Here is a 22,261-nt window from a genome sequence, read left to right as displayed (position 1 = left end):
TTCCTCCTGTTTGCATATCGAGAGGTGCCTCATGCCTCCACAGGGTTCTCGCCATTTGAACTGTTGTATGCTCACGATGTCAGAGGGCCTCTGGATGTACTGAGGGAGAGTTGGGAGGCTAATGATAAACCAGACAAGAAAAATATTATCTCCTATGTGCTAAAGATGAGAGAGCATCTGCAAAAGACAACAACCCTTGCACGAGAAAATCTCCTGCAGTCCCAAAAACGGCAAAAAGAGTGGTACGACAGATCAGCCAGATCCCGTGCATTTGAACCAGGTGAAAAGGGTATTGTTGTTGTTACCAAACGAGTGAGCATAAACTGCTGGCTAAGTGGCAGGGCCCTACCAAATAAAGTGAAAGTGGTCCTGTGACATATGAGATAGAGATCCCCTCCAGGACCCAGCCCTTGCAAATCTTCCATGTTAACATGTTGAAGAAGTGGTATTCTCGTTCAACACAATTAGAACCTATGTCTGAGAAGTGGGAACTGCAACTGCTTTGTTCGTGAGATCCATTGAGGGAGAGGAGGAAATCGAGGAACAATACCTGCCTGGTCGTCAGGGGAACAGTCAGCTGAATTTTGAGCACCTGGAAGATGGTAAAAGACAGGAACTTCTACAATGTGTTCCAGCCCAACTTTTTATGGAAACACCTGGCAGAACAAGTGTTATCCACCACCACATAACTCTCAAGGATCCCAAACCCATTTGTCAGCCAGTATATCGGGTCCCAGAAAGACTTCTGCCAGTTATGAAGGAGGAGTTGGAGACCATGCAAAGACTTGGTGTGATTGAACCTTCATCCAGTGAATGGAGCAATCCCATTGTCCTAGTGCCGAAGAAGGATGGCACTCTTAGATTCTGTCTGGATTTTCGCAAACTCAATAGTGTGAGCAAATTCGACCTGTATCCCATGCCAAGAGTGGATGAGGTAGTAGAGAGTCTTGGCAGAGCAAAGTATCTCACCACACTCGACCTATGCAAAGGATATTGGCAGGTTCCACTAAGTCCAGAGAGCAAGGAGGTGACCATATTTAAAACACCCTTTGGACATTTTCAGTTCTGTGTCCTACCCTTTGGCCTTCATGGAGCTCCAGCTACTTTCCAAAGGATGATGGACCAGATCCTTAGGGGGACTGAGAAGTTTGCTGCTGCATACTTAGATGACATAATCATCTATAGTCAAACTTGGCAGGAACATATGTGTCATCTGAAGGACGTACTACTGAGAATTAAGAATGCTGGTTTTACCATCCGGCCAGACAAATGCACCCTAGCCAGGGCTGAAGCACAATACTTAGGGTATGTGCTAGGTCATGGAGTAATACGTCCCCAGGTGGGCAAAGTGGAGGCCATCAAGAATGCTGAACGGCCAGTGACCAAGAAACAGGTCCGTTCTTTCCTCGGACTGGTGGGGTGGTACAGGCGTTTTATCCCCAACTTCTCTGAACGAGCCGTTACCCTAACTGATTTAACTAAAAAAGACAAGCCAAGTAAAGTTAACTGGACTCAGGACTGTGAAAGGGCTTTTCAGGACTTAAAGAGCTCTTTATGCACAGAGCCTGTTTTACAGAGTCCCAACTTTGAAAAGACTTTCACTGTACAGACGGATGCCTCTGAGCGTGGCCTTGGGGCTTGTGGTCAAGGGCAGCTCCAACCAATTGCCTACATCAGCAGAAAGCTCCTTCCCCGTGAATCTAGGTATTCTACAGTAGAAAAGGAGTGTCTGGCAATTAAATGGGCATTGGATGCTTTAAGATACTACCTGCTGGGACGCAAATTCATACTTGAGACTGATCACAGGGCATTGACCTGGTTAGGCCGTATGAGAGACACAAATGCTCGTATCACCAGATGGTTTTAGCCATCCAACCATTTGATTTTGAAATTTTGTACAAAGCTGGGTCACAAAATTGTGCTGCAGATTACCTCTCTATGACACCTCAGGTGTCTGAGGAAGGGGGGGGGGGGAATGTCACAGGTTAGCCTGGTGACTATATAAACTTGGACTTTAAAACATACACCCATTTCACTGAAACTGTGCATTGCCGGCATCATTAACATCTGTGTACACCTCAGGAAAGTTTTATGGAGTTGTTGTTTTATTTAGTCTAAAGTTTGTTGCATCTGTGTTAGTCATAGTTTTCAAATCTTGATAGTTTTCCTTAAAGTTTGCTATCATTTTTCTAAAAATAACAGAATGCCAGGACACTTAATAATTCATAGGATAATTACCTTTATTTTTCACATATTTTCCACAAACCTTTTTGCAGTTAAACTTCCAGGTTCACCCTCTGTACGACCAAACCCATAATCCAGGTCAATCTGTCTTTTTAAAGCAATAGCCACATCACTTCCTGTGGAAGATACCATTTTGGTGTGATGTCAGAGGGGGATGGGATTTAGGAAAATCTTCTTTTGCCATTTGATTAGTTGTTCAGCTCTGTCTCTGTTAATAGTTGTTGTTTTACCTGTTTGCAAGGTTTGATTGTTGTGTTGGGTGTTTATATTATTTAATTTGATCACTCAAAGACTAAAACATTTGTACATAGTTGGTATGCTCTATAGGCGGGGCTTCAGCCTATAAATAGGCTCTATGACTGAAAGAAGTTCAGTTCTGATTGTGGACTCTAATGCTGAGCAGTGTTGCAAACTTGGGCCGTTTGGTTTAGCCAAAATTAGCACATTGTTGCTGTTTTCTTTTCTTTTTGTACAGATTTTGTTTATTTTTGTTTTCTCTTTTGCACTGAAAATATTTTTGCACCTTCCAATAAAACAACGTTTTTGGATTTGCATCAACTTTTTGTACAGCACGTCATTTCCCTTTTCCACTCCAACTGGTCGGCCTCCCTACAGTGGCTACCTATACACCACCTCAGAAAAGCCAGGACTCGAGGCAGCGATCTTGCAAAAACTTAAGAAGGATCTTAGACAAGTCATCTTGGCCAATATGCAATCTTTTCAACTGTGCAATCGCAGACGGCTCGTAAGCAGATCCTAACAGCCAATCCGTTTAATGCGGAATGTGTGTTTGGAATCACGTTAATATTTTCTTCTTTTGCCAATGAAGAAGGTTTCCACAGAATGTAGAAACATTTCATAAAACCTTTCTGCAATGAAGCAAATATGAGGCCATTAGAAAGACTTTATTTATTTATTGTTTATTGACATTTTCAGCAACATTTCAGGTACTTAATGACGTTACTCCAAACCCACTTAATGTAGGTTTACTACTTTAAAAAAAAATACTTATAGTAGGTTTGGAGTAGGTCAAATTTTGACTGTCTATGACTGAAAGTAATTCGTTCTATGTGCTTTTGAAGAGGCACTTACATCTTGTGCAGGCGAGGTGTTACTTTACTTTTTTTAGTTTGTACTACGTGTGTATTTCTATTGCTTTATTAACATGATGTTACTCCACAGGACTTAAGAAATAATGCTCAATTTAATAAAATTTAGACAAACTGTTTTACATATTTGTTTTTATTTTGCATCAAGTGTTTTTAATCCGTTTCTTTTTCAACTTTGATCTGTTTTTTTAACTGTAGTATCCGCTGACTTTTGAGGTTTGAATTGAGGATTGTCAGTTGCTTCAAGAAGCCTATGTTGGGCCTGATGTCTCTCGCCTCCATGACATGGTCAATGGCATCCTCCACCATCATGTCATGGTAAATCATCAGATATGCCAGAACAAGTGTGGCAGAGCGGCTGAGACCCTTTTTGCAGTGCACCAACACCTTATCTGTGGAAATAAAAATAAAAAGACACTCAAAACTAAGTCATTCCTAGACAGCTTATAACTGTAGGACACTTAATAAACGACAAGCAAATAAATGTTGTGAGTGTGTGTGCATCAGCTCTTACTCTCTGGGTTACTCAGGGCCTGGTGGATGAACTGTGCGGCTGGGAAGAAGTACTCGCTGATGTTAAATGAGCATTTGTCTTCTGCAGGAACATCATAGTAATTGATGCTCCTGCCTTGGTAATATGCCTCTCCTGTATTGACCTTTCCTTTTAGGCTTTTCTTGCTTGGAATTTCAGACAAGACCTTCAAGCTCTTCTCCACTGCCGCAGCATTCAGGATGTGAGTAATCCCCATCCCTTTCAGTTTGGCTCGGTTTCTTGCCGTCTCTCTGCACAAGAACACAACACTTTCACTGTAATAACTCGGAAAAAAGGAAGCAGAACTTTATTAAAATAAACACACAACAGCATGACTGCCCCTTGCAGATTACTGCCACACACAAACAAAACTGAAACACTAAATAAAACCCAGGCCTTCACTGTCGTAACTCCTCTTTTTATCCTTCTGGAGCTCCTCTGTGGGACTCGAGACCAGTGAGTGGCAAGGTGTCGCTCATTTCCAATTACTCCACCGGCCTCGACCCGTTCCCACAGCTCTCAACCCCACCCCACTTGCCACATTTACTAATTAGTCTTTCACAGTGAAAAATTATAAAACAAATATGACTGCTGTTTGATTCCTGTTCATACTGTATTATATGTCATATGTGTTGTAGACTTACTCATTTCCAATGAAGACATTGGGCCAGACCTCAGTGACAGGTGTGCAGTACAGTGTATATTCATCCACGCGATCCTGGAGTTGAAGGACACTTAGAGAGACATGACTTTCTAATACTGAAAGCTCTTTTTTCACTTGAGGTTCTGGTTTAGGTTTGCTCGGACCTGGCTCACACAATGGTTCTGGAACAGGGGGCGCAACTAAGTCCTCTCCGTTTTTTGTTTTATCTGTGTTTATGGGTTTTCTTAGCTGTAGTTTCCCCTGTGTTACGAGGTTTGAATTGAGGGTTATCAGCTGCTTCATGAAGTCCCTGTTTGGCCTGATCCATCTCTTGTCTATGACGTGGTCGATGGCATCCTCCAACAACATTTCATGGTGGATCATCAGGTACGCCAGAAAAAAAGTGGCAGAGCGGCTGACACCATCTATGCAGTGCACTAACAACTTATCTGAGAAAAGAAGAAAAGAAAGACATTCAAAATAAATTCATCCATAGACCGTTTATCACTGTAAGATAAATGATTTATGATAAATTGTGTTTGTGTGTCAGCTCTTACTTTCTGTGTTACTCAGGACCTTGTGGATGAATTCTGAAGCTGGGAATAAGTCCTTGCTGATGTCAAACCTGTGTTCATCCGTTACAAGCACGCCGTAGTAAGAGATGTTCATTTCTTGGTAATATTCCGCTTTTGTATCGATCTTTCCTTCTGGATATTCCTTGTATGCCGCAGTGTTCAGGATGTGAGTAATACCCATCTCCTTCAGTTTGACTCGGTCCATTGCTGTCTCCCTGTGGAAGAACACAACAGCCAATTAGTCTTTCATTAAATAGGATTTACAGTGAAGAATTAAAAAATTACTCCTGACAATGTGAGAAATATAACTGCATAGTGTTTGGTTCATGTGATAGAAGTGTGTTGACTTACTCATTTCCCATGAAGACACTGGGCCAGACCTCAGTGATAGGTGTCCACATAACTCTACATTTGCACATGCGACGCTCCAGTTGGAAAATGTTTAGAAGGACATTATGTAACATTGGCAACTCTGTTGTCACTTGAGTTTCTGTTTTCACTTGAGGTTCAGGACCATTTGGACCTGCGACACAAAACTGATGTGCATCAACCAGCTCTACTCCAGCTTCTGCTTCAGGATCTGGGACACGATGTGAATCAACCAGATCTACTTCAGCTTCTGCTTCAGGATCTGGGACACGATGTGAATCAACCAGATCTACTTCAGCTTCTGCTTCAGGATCTGGGACACGATGTGAATCAACCAGCTCTACTTCAGCTTCTGCTTCAGGATCTGGGACACGATGTGAATCAACCAGATCTACTCCAGCTTCTGCTTCAGGATCTGGGACACACGATGGCTCTGGATCAGGCTGTGCTGGGATCTCAATAGGCTCCACTCTGCTTTTCTGGAAGGATTTTTTCACACACTTCCATCTTGTTTGAAAGAATGCACAGATTTTGTTGCTCTTCATCACTTTTTTTCAGATGAAAGAAGAAAAGCAAATAACAAGCTATTAGAAACACCTCTAACCTCAGATTAAACATTAATAATTGATCTAACTTGTAATATTGTGCTAATTCTGTGCTGTTTGACATCTGTGACTTTATTTAAACCATTGAGCGAACATGCAGTTTTTGCTCTGTAGTACACATTAGATTTGTTGTGTTAATACATGACTTAAATATTTAAGTATCATTTAAACACATTATAATGCATATATATATACTTTTACCACATTTGTGTTTGCATCTCACTGTAATGTATTTCAAATGGTCTGTTGACATTCACCTTTTGATTTGGTCTTTTCATTATTCATGCCACTCTGATCATTCCCATTCTCTGAGACAGTGCTGCTAATATCAGCCTTCAGCTGCACATCTCTCTTTTGTGTGGAGTCTGTTGTCACTTGAGTTTTGGGAGTTTCTGCTGTCACTTGAAGTTTAGCACCACTTTGGCCTTCAGCACACAACTGTTCTTCATCAACCAGGTCCACTGTATCTTCTGCTTCAGGATCTGGGACACACGGTGGCTCTGGATCAGGCTGTGCTGAGACTCCAAAGGGATCCACTCTGTTTTTCTGAAAGGATTTTTTCACAGCCTTCCATGTTCTTCGGAGGAATGCAGAGGTTTTGTTGCTCTTCCTCACTTCAGTATTTTCAGAAAGAGGATAGAAAGCAAATAACAAACTATTAGAAACACCACAGATTAAACATGAATAATTATCTGACTTATAAGACTGTGCTAATGTTGTGCTGTTTGACATTGGTGACTTTATTTAACAGAGCCAACATGCAGTTTTTGCTCTGTGGTACACATTATATTTGTTGCATTAAATGATGATTGAAATATTTAAATATCATTTAGAACACATACACATATTTCATAATTGACCACATTTGTGTTTGCATCTCACTGTAATGTATTTCAAATGGTATGTTGACATTCACCTGTTGATTTGGTCTTCTCATTGGTTGCAGGAGAAATATTCATGCCACTCTGATCATTTCCATTCTCTGAGACAGTGCTGCTGATATCAGCCTTCAGCTGCACATCTCTCTTTTGTGTGGAGTCTGTGGACATGATTTCTGATGTACTCTATTTAGTAGCTGTTAGATATTGTTGTCAAACTGTATCTGACACACACTGTGAGACTACAGACAGTGTGTATAAACTGTATGTTTTCCTAAACACTAAATATGGACCATCTGTCTGGACTCTGTACTCAGTATTCGTAGACTTCGCTTAGATTCTTTGCTCGGTGACTCTTCGCCTCGGCTCGGATTATCACTGAACTTCAGAACTTCTGCGAGCGCGCAGCTCTTTATAAGCAGCCTGTTCTATGACGTAATCAAACGGCTAGTCTCGTTGAAGTTCCACAGTTGCCATAGAAACGGAATGTTTACACCAAGCGGCCGAGACACCAGTGTTGCCAAGTCCGCGAAAACCATTACACTGTTGCCACGGGCTGTGTTTAATGTTCGAGGGTAGAAGCGACACCAATGACGTGATATTTAACCCTGGAATGCGAGTTTTACCAGGGGGACCCCACCAAAAAAAAAAAAAAAGTATTTTACCTCCTGGAACGCGAACTTTACCGGGGGATCGCCCCTCAAAAGCTTGGACTAGTTTTGAGTAGCAATTGTTGAGGGTTTTGCTGTGAAAACCTGGCAACCCTGCAAGACTTCGATAGCGCTAATGATCTCTAAAGGCCGTACAGTACACTCTGCGATTCTGAAGGTCGGAACTTCGTGAACCCGCGCACAAGTCACGATTGAGTTTAACCGAAAATCATACGGAGACAGTTACACACGAATTCACTACGATTTTACAAACTCTGACGCGTCGCGAGCATTACGTTTCGAGCCATTCATGAAAATATGGATTCTGAGGATAAAATAGTTTTCCTTGTGGCAACTATGCTTGTGACGTCCAATAAATAATGGGTGAAAAGTAGAGAAAAGTATGGACTTTCTGTTCTTCGTAAACACCTCGAGGTGAGAAGGCTATTTCTGAATTTCTAGTCGTTTTTCCGAAAATACAACAGGTATATTCATTCATAAAGCTGAATGGCAAATTTACAGTAGCACAATTCGGAATAACATATAAAAAATATAGCTTTATAATGAACTAACATTACTATATAGACTATTTATATACATAATATGTGGGTTATTCATGGTATGCGGTAACAATTTGGCTTCATACGTGTTTTCTAAAAAAGTTATATGATTTTTGTTTTATGCATTCTACCAAAATAGTGACATGTTTAACAAATTTGGAGACTCAAAAAATAATAATTATGGGTGGACTGTTCAGACACTGGCCATGAAAATATTCCACCTTGTTATGGACATGATAGTTATCATAACATGTTAATAATGTAAATAAGTAATGAGCTTTTCTTGGATAGCATATATTTTTTTATTTTAAAAACAATAAACAATTATTGATGAATAGAATATGTCTTAATCATTAAGAACAGGTAATTCTTGTGCCAATTTTTGCCAGTAGGTTTGTAAATAATACAACATGTTGCTTAAAAACATACAGGTGCTTCTCAGTAAATTAAAATGTCGAGGAAAAGTTAATTTATTTCAGTAATTCAACTTCAAGATCAACGTCTAGGTCCACCGCCAGTGCACAGCCGGGCGTTTTCCCCAGATGTCGCGAGTGGCACGAAAGTATCTGTGCGTCTGTGCCACAAGCACACCATCGGAGCGGGTTTTCAGCATCGCTGGTAAAGTTGTCGGTCCACAACGTTTTCACATTCCATACAATAGAATCACCAATAACTAGAGCACTTTCATCAGGTTTCTCCGTGGGTGCATCACTGAGTGGGAAGAAACCTGTTTAATATTTTGATCGGAACAGAAGAGCGGTGTTTTGACCCCATGACCCAGTTGCCCTGCTGCAGAGGTGCTGTTACCGGAACCGAACAGTGTATAGGACTCCCTGAGCTAGACGCATCCAAAGCCGTATCTAGAGCCCTCACATCCTATTTTAAAGCTTTAAAGGAGACCATTGTGAGATGGGAGACTCAAGCTAAAATCTCCATTCGATTTTAAAGGGGTCAAATGATGCAATTAAAATTTTTCTTTTCTCTTTGGAGTGTTACAAGCTCTTGGTGCCTGAATAAGATCTGTAAAGTTGCTCCCCGGGTGCTGGATCTATAGCTGCCCACTGCTCTGGGTGTGTGTTCACTTCTCACTGCTGTGTGTGTGCACTTGGATGGGTTAAATGCACAGCACCAATTCCTAGTATGGGTCACCTTACTTGGCAAATGTCACGACTTTCACTTTTTAAAGTTGCAAAGACTAAAGTCTCAAAACCAAAGAGATATTCTTTAAAAAAAAAAAAAAAAAAAAAAAAAACTGGCTATGTGTTCTGTACTAGACTAAGGGATACTTGTCAGGCACTTGTTTACTGTTGTTTTTCTCGTGTTGATCTGACTGCTTCTATTGTGCTCATTTGTAAGTCGCTTTGGATAAAAGCGTCTGCTAAATGATTAAATGTAAATGCAAACCTAGGAGAGGAGGTAATTCTGACTTTGAAACAACAATCCGGCACTTCTGAATCAGCTACTGTAAGTATGTTTTGTTATTAGTTTAAAGGGGTCATATTATGCTGCTAAAAAGAACATAATTTCTGGTGTATTTGGTGTAGTGAAATGTGTTTATGCAGTTTAAGGTTAAAAAAAAAACACATTCTTTTCCACATACTGCATATGCCCCTCCTTCTGAAACGAGTCGATTTTCACAAGGCTCATCTCTCTGAAAAGTGAGGTGTGCTGTGATTGGCCAGCTGTCCAGAGTGTTGTGATTGGCAGAATGCCTCAAGCCTGAGATGGAAATGTTACGCCTCTTAACATAAGTGTGAAGCCTTATCCGGCCAGAGCGACGAGACAAAAACATAAAACCCATTATAAATGTGATATAAACATGATTTCTAGTCATGCTTGGGAACAGTGCAGCAGGCGGATTCTATGAAGGAGCGTACCTTGGTCTTGCAGCAACCACATGTGACGACCTCGGGCCGCTTTGTCCACAGTGAAACCTTATTTGGTTTTCTTATTCGACAATAAAAGGTAAGCCTACTTTATTTGCATGAACATCTGGGCGGCGTTATGCAAATCTTCCCACACACTGACGTAGATAAGAATTTCAGGGGGCGAAGGTTAGATCAGCAGCATTTGAGTGATACATCTCCACCTTGGTCAGGGTCCATTAAACTCCTCTTCTGACCCTGTAATTACCCCTATCTGGAGACAAGGTCAGAAGGCAAGTGTGGCTGTCACAGGTTAGCCTGTTGACTATATAAACTTGGACCTTAAAACATACACCCATTTCACTGAAACTGTGCATTGCCGGCATCATTAACATCTGTGTACACCTCAGGAAAGTTTTATGGAGTTGTTGTTTTATTTAGTCTAAAGTTTGTTGCATCTGTGTTAGTCATAGTTTTCAAATCTTGATAGTTTTCCTTAAAGTTTGCTATCATTTTTCTAAAAATAACAGAATGCCAGGACACTTAATAATTCATAGGATAATTACCTTTATTTTTCACATATTTTCCACAAACCTTTTTGCAGTTAAACTTCCAGGTGCACCCTCTGTACGACCAAACCCATAATCCAGGTCAATCTGTCTTTTTAAGGCAATAGCCACATCACTTCCTGTGGAAGATACCATTTTGGTGTGATGTCAGAGGGGGATGGGATTTAGGAAAATCTTCTTTTGCCATTTGATTAGTTGTTCAGCTCTGTCTCTGTTAATAGTTGTTGTTTTACCTGTTTGCAAGGTTTGATTGTTGTGTTGGGTGTTTATATTATTTAATTTGATCACTCAAAGACTAAAACATTTGTACATAGTTGGTATGCTCTATAGGCGGGGCTTCAGCCTATAAATAGGCTGTATGACTGAAAGAAGTTCAGTTCTGATTGTGGACTCTAATGCTGAGCAGTGTTGCAAACTTGGGCCGTTTGGTTTAGCCAAAATTAGCACATTGTTGCTGTTTTCTTTTCTTTTTGTACAGTTTTTGTTTATTTTTGTTTTCTCTTTTGCACTGAAAATATTTTTGCACCTTCCAATAAAACAACGTTTTTGGATTTGCATCAACTTTTTGTACAGCACGTCATTTCCCTTTTCCACGCCAACTGGTCGGCCTCCCTACAGTGGCTACCTATACACCACCTCAGAAAAGCCAGGACTCGAGGCAGCGATCTTGCAAAAACTTAAGAAGGATCTTAGACAAGTCATCTTGGCCAATATGCAATCTTTTCAACTGTGCAATCGCAGACGGCTCGTAAGCAGATCCTAACAGCCAATCCGTTTAATGCAGAATGTGTGTTTGGAATCACGTTAATATTTTCTTCTTTTGCCAATGAAGAAGGTTTCCACAGAATGTAGAAACATTTCATAAAACCTTTCTGCAATGAAGCAAATATGAGGCCATTAGAAAGACTTTATTTATTTATTGTTTATTGACATTTTCAGCAACATTTCAGGTACTTAATGACGTTACTCCAAACCCACTTAACGTAGGTTTACTACTTTAAAAAAAATACTTATAGTAGGTTTGGAGTAGGTCAAATTTTGACTGTCTATGACTGAAAGTAATTCGTTCTATGTGCTTTTGAAGAGGCACTTACATCTTGTGCAGGCGAGGTGTTACTTCACTTTTTTATTTTTAGTTTGTACTACGTGTGTATTTCTATTGCTTTATTAACATGATGTTACTCCACAGGACTTAAGAAATAATGCTCAATTTAATAAAATTTAGACAAACTGTTTTACATATTTGTTTTTATTTTGCATCAAGTGTTTTTAATCCGTTTCTTTTTCAACTTTGATCTGTTTTTTTAACTGTAGTATCCGCTGACTTTTGAGGTTTGAATTGAGGATTGTCAGTTGCTTCAAGAAGCCTATGTTGGGCCTGATGTCTCTCGCCTCCATGACATGGTCAATGGCATCCTCCACCATCATGTCATGGTAAATCATCAGATATGCCAGAACAAGTGTGGCAGAGCGGCTGAGACCCTTTTTGCAGTGCACCAACACCTTATCTGTGGAAATAAAAATAAAAAGACACTCAAAACTAAGTCATTCCTAGACAGCTTATAACTGTAGGACACTTAATAAACGACAAGCAAATAAATGTTGTGAGTGTGTGTGCATCAGCTCTTACTCTCTGGGTTACTCAGGGCCTGGTGGATGAACTGTGCGGCTGGGAAGAAGTACTCGCTGATGTTAAATGAGCATTTGTCTTCTGCAGGAACATCATAGTAATTGATGCTCCTGCCTTGGTAATATGCCTCTCCTGTATTGACCTTTCCTTTTAGGCTTTTCTTGCTTGGAATTTCAGACAAGACCTTCAAGCTCTTCTCCACTGCCGCAGCATTCAGGATGTGAGTAATCCCCATCCCTTTCAGTTTGGCTCGGTTTCTTGCCGTCTCTCTGCACAAGAACACAACACTTTCACTGTAATAACTCGGAAAAAAGGAAGCAGAACTTTATTAAAATAAACACACAACAGCATGACTGCCCCTTGCAGATGACTGCCACACACAAACAAAACTAAAACACTAAATAAAACCCAGGCCTTCACTGTCGTAACTCCTCTTTTTATCCTTCTGGAGCTCCTCTGTGGGACTCGAGACCAGTGAGTGGCAAGGTGTCGCTCATTTCCAATTACTCCACCGGCCTCGACCCGTTCCCACAGCTCTCAACCCCACCCCACTTGCCACATTTACTAATTAGTCTTTCACAATGAAAAATTATAAAACAAATATGACTGCTGTTTGATTCCTGTTCATACTGTATTATATGTCATATGTGTTGTAGACTTACTCATTTCCAATGAAGACATTGGGCCAGACCTCAGTGACAGGTGTGCAGTACAGTGTATATTCATCCACGCGATCCTGGAGTTGAAGGACACTTAGAGAGACATGACTTTCTAATACTGAAAGCTCTTTTGTCACTTGAGGTTCTGGTTTAGGTTTGCTCGGACCTGGCTCACACAATGGTTCTGGAACAGGGGGCGCAACTGCGTCCTCTCCGTCCTCTCCGTTTTTTGTTTTATCTGTGTTTATGGGTTTTCTTAGCTGTAGTTTCCCCTGTGTTACGAGGTTTGAATTGAGGGTTATCAGCTGCTTCAAGAAGTCCCTGTTTGGCCTGATCCATCTCTTGTCTATGACGTGGTCGATGGCATCCTCCAACAACATTTCATGGTGGATCATCAGGTACGCCAGAAAAAATGTGGCAGAGCGGCTGACACCATCTATGCAGTGCACTAACAACTTATCTGAGAAAAGAAGAAAAGAAAGACATTTAAAACAAATTCATCCATAGACAGTTTATCACTGTAAGATAAATGATATATGATAAATTGTGTTTGTGTGTCAGCTCTTACTTTCTGTGTTACTCAGGACCTTGTGGATGAATTCTGAAGCTGGGAATAAGTCCTTGCTGATGTCAAACCTGTGTTCATCCGTTACAAGCACGCCGTAGTAAGAGATGGTCATTTCTTGGTAATATTCCGCTTTTGTATTAATCTTTCCTTCTGGATATTCCTTGTATGCCGCAGTGTTCAGGATGTGAGTAATACCCATCTCCTTCAGTTTGACTCGGTCCATTGCTGTCTCCCTGCGGAAGAACACAACAGCCGATTAGTCTTTCATTAAATAGTATTTACAGTGAAGAATTAAAAAATAACTCCTGACAATGTGAGAAATATAACTGCATAGTGTTCAAGTAGGTATCGCTGCAGCCCGGAGACCTCCAAGTGGGAGGAGCTTTTGCCGCTAGTGGGCGGGATTTTACAAATGGGCAGGGTTTAAGCGGAAATTTCACATTGTGTCTTTGCCGGGGTGCGCGCGAATGAGGATGGCATAAAGAAGCGATACTAATGAAAAACAGATTTATTGTTCTTCATTGTAGTTTAAATTTTATTAACAAGGGGTTATATAATTTTGTGACAACTGCAAACATACAAGTATATTAAATTATATTAATTTTATAATTATATCAGTATCAAGAAAATGAATGAGTAATTTAGAGCAATAAAATGTTTACTGTATGTGAATGTTTTTCTTTAATGCAAGTTTGAAATCTGAGGGAGAATTATATTGTTTAGATTGTTACAACCCCCTTGGCTCTAGGTGAAACAACATTACAAAAGGCCACACGTGGAAGTACATTTTACAAATAAACATTTAATTTAAAAAAAGAAAACAAATCTAAATAGTAATACAAGAGTTAATAATAATAAAAAAAAAACATTCAAAGACTTAAGAGAAAAATATTATTGGTACCAAAGTCCAATTTAAGACACTCATTTCCCCATCTCCTTTTTCTACTGCATTTCTGAACAAATAAATGAAGGGCTGGTGAGCATCAGACTTCAAAACCATTACAAAATCTGTCCAACCCCAAAAAGTCCTGTAGAACAGATATTTAAGGAACCTGAGGTTTTAACCTGCTTGAATTTTATCAGCATTGGAACACTTTGCTGCTGCTTTCACTCCAATGCTATGGATTATATTTTTACTGGAATGAAGTGTCATTAGTCACTAAACATTCAGTCCAATGACATCGTAAAATAATTCACTGTTGACAAGTTAACATTAACTAAAGTACAATGCACATTTATGTAAGACGTCCACAGAATGTAATGTCATTTACATTCCAACATTTGTCATTTAGGACAGTCTCTGACCATACCCCTGGAGCAATTTTAGGGACAAGCGCTGTTGCAAATGTCCACCTTTAAAGTATGAACATAATTTATCCACACAAAGACCCACATACACACACACATTAGTCAAAAATCTTCAGAAAAAATAAATTACACATCTTGATGCATAGAAAGAACAAAAAAAAGTTTAGAGGAAAGTGATCCTTTGGGTTTGCAGAGAGAGACGGTAACCAGGTCACTGAAATATAACTTTTGGCCACCCAGACTTGAACTTTCTGTAACACAAAGTTTACACATAATGTTTTTGTTTGTTTGTGTTTCCTACAATGACAAAATTAATTCTACACCTGTTGATATGTAATGCATGGTAGTGGACACTGCAGTTATCCTCATATATCCACTCTGTTATGATTATTAAATTGAAAAATGAATTTGGTAATTAAACCAAATGTTTCAATTGCATTACATTATTTGGATTAACGTTACACGTAAAAATAGATAACATTTTAAAATTGTTTTGAAACAATGACCAGCTTTGTTAAAGTCAAGCATTATCAGTTAGGAGTTTTAACTAAGACTCATTCTTATGGAACACTGTACTAAATCTATTAATAGTTATTGATCGCTTAAATATCAGTGCAGTTATAATACATAGGCCTGCATATTTTACGTAACGTTAGTAACAATAGCCTACCTGCTTAAAGTCTTCAGTGTCCGTAATCTGCAGCGTAAATGTAGGCTATTGCAGAAATATTTAGCACAAAAGGGTAACAGACACAATAAAGATGTAATTTATCTGTGCTGCTAATGCTGTTTTAACGTGATCTCGGAATAATCGTATATATATGAGTTTTGAAGGTAAAAATTGCACATGAATGTCCTCCCATTTTCAAACTTGAATGCAATGAGCTTGTAATCATGATTTAACTACGTCAAGACTAAAACATCAACCGCCAAGATACTGCACTTTTTCGCAACTTGTAATACGTTGTACAAGTAGACTTACCCTTTCAAACTCCTCTTTCTTGACGCTGAAAAGCCTTGGGAAGTTGACGTCGTCTTTTTTTTTTTTTTTTGGTGGTGGGGGGGGGGGATTCGCAGCGTGCATTAACCCCATGACATTAAATAAACCAATCAAAAGGCTCTGGAGGTTTGTACAGCCCACTTGGAGCTGAAGTCCCACCCATTTGGAGCTGACCCGCCCATTTGGAGCTGGCTCCGACCTCCGTTTATACCTATCTCATAGTGTTTGGTTCATGTGATAGAAGTGTGTTGACTTACTCATTTCCCATGAAGACACTGGGCCAGACCTCAGTGATAGGTGTCCACATAACTCTACATTTGCACATGCGACGCTCCAGTTGGAAAATGTTTAGAAGGACATTATGTAACATTGGCAACTCTGTTGTCACTTGAGTTTCTGTTTTCACTTGAGGTTCATGACCATTTGGACCTGCGACACACAACTGATGTGCATCAACCAGCTCTACTCCAGCTTCTGCTTCAGGATCTGGGACACGATGTGAATCAACCAGATCTACTCCAGCTTCTGCTTCAGGATCTGGGACACGATGTGAATCAACCAGCTCTACTTCAGCTTCTGCTTCAGGATCTGGGACACGATGTGAATCAACCAGATCTACTTCAGCTTCTGCTTCAGGATCTGGGACACGATGTGAATCAACCAGATCTACTTCAGCTTCTGCTTCAGGATCTGGGACACACGATGGCTCTGGATCAGGCTGTGCTGGGATCTCAATAGGCTCCACTCTGCTTTTCTGGAAGGATTTTTTCACACACTTCCATCTTGTTTGAAAGAATGCACAGATTTTGTTGCTCTTCATCACTTTTTGTTTTTAGATGAAAGAAGAAAAGCAAATAACAAGCTATTAGAAACACCTCTAACCTCAGATTAAACATTAATAATTGATCTAACTTGTAAGATTGTGCTAATGCTGCGCTGTTTGACATCTGTGACTTTATTTAAACCATTGAGCGAACGTGCAGTTTTTGCTCTGTAGTACACATTAGATTTGTTGTGTTAATGGATGAATTAAATATTTAAGTATCATTTAAACACATAAAAAATTTATATATATATATATATATATATATATATATATATATATATATATATATATATATATATATATATATACTTTTACCACATTTGTGTTTGCATCTCACTGTAATGTATTTCAAATGGTCTGTTGACATTCACCTTTTGATTTGGTCTTTTCATTATTCATGCCACGCTGATCATTCCCATTCTCTGAGACAGTGCTGCTGATATCAGCCTTCAGCTGCACATCTCTCTTTTGTGTGGAGTCTGTTGTCACTTGAGTTTTGGGAGTTTCTGCTGTCACTTGAAGTTTAGCACCACTTTGGCCTTCAGCACACAATTGTTCTTCATCAACCAGGTCCACTGTATCTTCTGCTTCAGGATCTGGGACACACGATGGCTCTGGATCAGGCTGTGCTGAGACTCCAAAGGGATCCACTCTGTTTTTCTGAAAGGATTTTTTCACAGCCTTCCATGTTCTTCGGAGGAATGCAGAGGTTTTGTTGCTCTTCCTCACTTCAGTATTTTCAGAAACAGGATAGAAAGCAAATAACAAACTATTAGAAACACCACAGATTAAACATGAATAATTATCTGACTTGTAATACTGTGCTAATGTTGTGCTGTTTGACATTGGTGACTTTATTTAACAGAGCCAACATGCAGTTTTTGCTCTGTGGTACACATTATATTTGTTGCATTAAATGATGATTGAAATATTTAAATATCATTTAGAACACATACACATATTTCATAATTGACCACATTTGTGTTTGCATCTCACTGTAATGTATTTCAAATGGTCTGTTGACATTCACCTGTTGATCTGGTCTTCTCATTGGTTGCAGGAGAAATATTCATGCCACTCTGATCATTTCCATTCTCTGAGACAGTGCTGCTGATATCAGCCTTCAGCTGCACATCTCTCTTTTGTGTGGAGTCTGTGGACATGATTTCTGATGTACTCTATTTAGTAGCTGTTAGATATTGTTGTCAAACTGTATCTGACACACACTGTGAGTGAGACTACAGACAGTGTGTATAAACTGTATGTTTTCATAAACACTAAATATGGCCCATCTGTAGTCTGGACTGTACTCAGTATTCGTAGACTTCGCTTAGATTCTTTGCTCGGTGACTCTTCGCCTCGGCTCGGATTATCACTGAACTTCAGAACTTCTGCGAGCGCGCAGCTCTTTATAAGCAGCCTGTTCTATGACGTAATCAAACGGCTAGTCTCGTTGAAGTTCCACAGTTGCCATAGAAACGGAATGTTTACCCCAAGCGGCCGACACATCAGTGTTGCCAAGTCCGCGAAAACCATTACACTGTTGCCACGGGCTGTGTTTAATGTTCGAGGGTAGAAGCGACACCAATGACGTGATATTTAACCCTGGAATGCGAGTTTTACCAGGGGGACCCCACCAAAAAAAAAATGTATTTTACCCCCTGGAACGCGAACTTTACCGGGGGATCGCCCCTCAAAAGCTTGGACTAGTTTTGAGTAGCAATTGTTGAGGGTTTTGCTGTGAAAACCTGGCAACCCTGCAAGACTTCGATAGCGCTAATGATCTCTAAAGGCCGTACAGTACACGGTGCGATTCTGAAGGTCGGAACTTCGTGAACCCGCGCACGTCACGATTGAGTTTAACCGAAAATCATACGGAGACAGTTACACACGAATTCACTACGATTTTACAAACTCTGACGCATCGCGAGCATTACGTTTCGCGCGATTCATAAAAATATGGATATTGGGGATAAAATTGTTTTCTTTGTGGCAGCTATGCTTGTGACGTCCAATAAATAATGGGTGAAAAGTAGAGAAAAGTATGGACTTTCTGTTCTTCATAAACAACTCGAGGTGAGAAGGCTATTTCTTAATTTCTAGTCGTTTTTCCGAAAATACAACAGGTAACGTTATATTCATAAATTTACCTTTATGAATGGCAAATTTACAGTAGCACAATTCGGAATAACAAATAAAAAATAGAGCTTTATAATGAACTAACATTACTTTATAGACTATTTATATACATAATATGTGGGTTATTCATGGTATGCGGTAACAATTTGGCTTCATAAGTGTTTTCTAAAAAAGTTATATGATTTTTATGTTTTATGCATTCTACCAAAATAGTGGCATGTTTAACAAATTTGGAGACTCAAAAAAATAATAATTATGGGTGAACTGTTCAGACACTGGCCATGAAAATATTCCACCTTGTTATGGACATTATAGTTATCATAGCATGTTAATAATGTAAATGAGTAATGAGCTTTTCTTGGATAGCATATATTTTTTTATTTTAAAAACAACAACAAACAATTATTAATGATCAGATTATGTCTTAAGATGATCCTTACTGTTGCCTCCACATTGCGCTGCAATCCCAATGTCTGAAAATCTTGAGGGTGGTAGAATAAACACGTGCCACATGTTCCCTCTCATTTTTCTGTGTGTCTATCATGTGTGAGCTATTTGGAAAAAAGAACAGTACAACATTCACTACAAAATGTTTGAGGTATTCATTCTTCACAGCTTATAACATTACTACCTTCAAAGAGCAATCACCTTTTCTTCCATTGCTTCACTGAATGGTTTCCAGCAGGTCTTGTTTGACATTACATTCTTCAGACATTCTTCACAGCCACCTTTTGTGTACTTGGCTCATCATACACTTTAATTGTGCTTTTACATGAACTCCCTAGAATTAAGCATGCAATACCAGTGGGAAATTAAACGTTTGGGAGTCGAAAACCATGCTAATGACATTAAATGGTGCAAAAGAATGCAAAGATTATGCCATTTTATTTTTTTTTACCTGAAAGTGCTTGGCCATGCTTGTTCAGGACTACCTGAGTGCAACCAACATGCTTGGTAAGTTGATCAGCAAACCTAGTGGTTATTGCAACATTGTAATGGTGCAACAGGTTTCGCATGAGGAACAAGTGGTTTGTTGGCTTCATAACATTTAGAAAGTAGTTGTTTTTTTCCCATTTAAGAAAAAAACTTCTCAGCACATTGAAAATTTTAAACTTCCAGCCAACTCAGGCACAAGCTGTATTTTACAAAGTTTATCACAGGAATCTTTTGTGTTGTTTTGATGATATCTGTCGTAAAGTACATAGTGTTCAGATGAGCCAGTTAATGGATGCCCAATCACATCAACAGGCTTCTTTTTCTTTTTAAGGCATTCAAATGAAACTCTAAGTCTTCCCTCTTCCGCTGCTGCAATATCGGCTTCATTTGGCTCCAAAAGCTGACCCTCATGTGGGCTGAAGGGAATTATGTCTGGATTATGGAGATTGGCATGAGAGGCCAGTCCTCTCGCAAAGTCATATATTGTTATGTTAGCAAGGTGTTTCCAGTACAGCAATAGGTCAGTGATGTCCTTTAGACTTTACTCTTTTATTAAGACTTTCATGGTGTACACGACACCACAGGGGCACATAACAACTGCAGAGCCACCTAAGTAATAACAAATGGTTTAACATTAATTATTTCAGCACTTTGTTTTTTAGATTAAATGACAAATCTACTATATATGTTGTGAATCATAAATTACATATATCAGAGCACAAAAACCTGATGCAAAGCAAAGGTTCTGAAAATTTTTGTCATATAATGACCTGTTTATCATCTCACTCCTCAGTCTCATTATGTGGTCCATCTTTGATCCCTTGGTATTTTAACCACAAGATCCACATAACTGACGAACAGCAGCCACCTATCACATTTTTTCATTAAAATAAATCACTTAGAATTATTTAGAAGAAAAAAAAAAAACAACCAAAATAGTGCTGTTACAAACAAAGCATGTACTTACAAAAATGGTTTTGGAGGACTAGGAGCAAAGACGGAAAGTGTTTGAGGGGAATTGAGACCTGTGGTCATGTGTAACGAATACCGTAAGGGCAGTCCGATCTTTCAACATACACAGGGGTTATCCAGTAGGCAGAGACGAGTAGGCAGGCAAACAGGTCAAATACAAACATTAGTCCAATCAAACAGTAAATCCAAAGGGGCAATCCAAGAGACGTGAACGAGGTAATAGGCAGAATCGTGAACAAACAGGCAGTGAGAATACTCACAAGGAAAACACTTGGTAAGGCAGGTTAACTGGCAGTACTTCACAGTGAAGTAACAAGCTGACACATGTTAAATAGTCCCAAAAAGGAAATGAATGGTTTTTTTTTTAAATAAATTTCACTGGTAGTACAGTATGAAGAAGGTTTGGGTATAATATGTCACACTTCGCTTCATTTTGCTATCCTCACTTACATAAATGAACTAGTTTGTCAGTACAAAAGCAAGAAGAGGCCGGTTGGTTAAATGGTTTTAGACACTTCTCTGCGTGCGCCCTGAACATCAGACCTGAATTGGGCTCTTTCACATCTTTTTTCCTGTTTGTTTAAACTGCGATTTGTATTTGTTCGTTCAGGTGCAGGAGAATGCGAACTTCCGTGAGAAGTTCTCTGCGCACCGAACACAGTGTGTGAGTAACCAGCTATTCAGTTGAGCTTTCCCGCATCATGAGCGTCTTTTCAGTCTGGCCTCAGCCAGTCAGTTGAGATCGCCGGGGGGGCCCCCTCAACCATGGCCCCCTATAATCGTCACCATCTTGCACCCCACTAGCGACGGCCCTGACTGTGGTAGAAATAAACGGACGCTATGAGCAAAAATACCACCATATTGGACAAAAATACCCTTGCACAGTTAAATTAAATGTATTAGGGGCTGTTAAAGTTATTTAAAATGAAATGAAAAGGCTAGAATTTATATCTGCTCATGTGGCATCAGATTTCTTTTTTCGCAGTTTTTCAGCATTGAACATTATAACCAATCACAGATGATTTTGTTGAGCAAACAAAACAAATCTTATTTAATTATTTAAAAGAGACCTTGTCCTCTTGTGTGACATCTTTGTCTTCTTGTGTGACAGTACAAAGCATGTTTCAGCCTTTTGTGTCAGTTAATGTCTTTGCTATTCGGTACTAACCTGTCATTAGCAGTTAGCAAGACATATTTGTATAATTTTCTACAATTTTGTAGTTCAACATACAGTTTTTAATCATAAAAAAAAAAAAAAAAAATGTAGAGGTGTTGCACCAAAGGACTACAAAACATAACAACCTTGCAATGGTTCCAAAAAAATTAAATATCTGAACAATTCTTAGACAAAAACTTATTATGTGCATGTGGGATAGGCAACTGCGGTCCTGGAGGGCCACTATCTTGCAGAGTTTAGCTTCTGCCCTCATAAAAACTCACCTGCCTGTATCTATCTAGTAATCCCGAAAACACTGATTGCCTTGTTCAGGTGTGTTTAATTAGGGTTGGAGAACATTCAGCAAGTACAGATAACATCCTAAAGACGTTCCGAGAACGTTGTTCTAAGAACGTTTTCTATCAACCTTACAAGAACATTAACAACTTTATAAGAATGTTCCAAAAA

The 22,261-nt window shown here is 39.5% G+C and overlaps 2 protein-coding genes across 3 annotated transcripts; both read right to left on the bottom strand.

Annotated features, from left to right (window-relative positions):
- Window positions 1–3,271: 3,271 nt before the first annotated feature.
- On the bottom strand, window positions 3,272–7,187 carry LOC113048086 (uncharacterized). Its single transcript, XM_026209601.1, has 6 exons — window positions 6,335–7,187; window positions 5,455–6,019; window positions 5,086–5,318; window positions 4,530–4,977; window positions 3,868–4,136; window positions 3,272–3,745 (listed from the first exon to the last, which is right to left on the bottom strand). The coding sequence occupies exons 1-6, from the start codon at window positions 6,807–6,809 to the stop codon at window positions 3,507–3,509; spliced, it is 2,229 nt and encodes a 742-aa protein (XP_026065386.1). The 5' UTR covers window positions 6,810–7,187; the 3' UTR covers window positions 3,272–3,506.
- A 4,314-nt stretch (window positions 7,188–11,501) lies between these two features.
- LOC113048083 (uncharacterized) lies at window positions 11,502–22,014 on the bottom strand. Of its 2 annotated transcripts, XM_026209595.1 has the most exons (10): window positions 20,392–22,014; window positions 19,628–20,274; window positions 19,378–19,510; window positions 17,621–19,280; window positions 16,962–17,318; window positions 16,022–16,586; window positions 13,457–13,689; window positions 12,892–13,348; window positions 12,230–12,498; window positions 11,502–12,107 (listed from the first exon to the last, which is right to left on the bottom strand). In XM_026209595.1, exons 4-10 carry the CDS (start codon window positions 17,751–17,753, stop codon window positions 11,869–11,871), a joined length of 2,253 nt encoding a protein of 750 aa, XP_026065380.1. In that variant the 5' UTR covers window positions 17,754–19,280; window positions 19,378–19,510; window positions 19,628–20,274; window positions 20,392–22,014; the 3' UTR covers window positions 11,502–11,868. The 2 variants fall into 2 exon arrangements, with proteins under 2 accessions (XP_026065380.1, XP_026065381.1); XM_026209596.1 differs by lacking the exons at window positions 19,378–19,510; window positions 19,628–20,274; window positions 20,392–22,014 and having other exon boundaries at window positions 17,621–19,317.
- Window positions 22,015–22,261: the final 247 nt, after the last annotated feature.

Source organism: Carassius auratus, chromosome 29 (genome assembly GCF_003368295.1).
Source record: "Carassius auratus strain Wakin chromosome 29, ASM336829v1, whole genome shotgun sequence".
Lineage (NCBI taxonomy): Eukaryota > Metazoa > Chordata > Actinopteri > Cypriniformes > Cyprinidae > Carassius > Carassius auratus.
This window is presented reverse-complemented; position numbering and strand designations above follow the sequence as displayed.

Excerpts from the sequence above, each read along its gene's own strand:
- LOC113048083 (XM_026209595.1), bottom strand. The coding sequence starts at position 17,753 with ATGTCCACAGACTCCACACAAAAGAGAGATGTGCAGCTGAAGGCTGAT. Across the intron at positions 17,319-17,620 it reads TGAGAAGACCAGATCAACAG|TGAGGAAGAGCAACAAAACC; the intron begins GTGAATGTCAAC and ends AAAATACTGAAG. Across the intron at positions 16,587-16,961 it reads TGAAAAGACCAAATCAAAAG|TGATGAAGAGCAACAAAATC; the intron begins GTGAATGTCAAC and ends AAAAACAAAAAG.
- LOC113048086 (XM_026209601.1), bottom strand. The coding sequence starts at position 6,809 with ATGTCAAACAGCACAACATTAGCACAGTCTTATAAGTCAGATAATTAT. Across the intron at positions 6,020-6,334 it reads TGAAAAGACCAAATCAAAAG|TGATGAAGAGCAACAAAATC; the intron begins GTGAATGTCAAC and ends TCTGAAAAAAAG. Across the intron at positions 4,978-5,085 it reads GGTCCTGAGTAACACAGAAA|ATAAGTTGTTAGTGCACTGC; the intron begins GTAAGAGCTGAC and ends TTCTTTTCTCAG.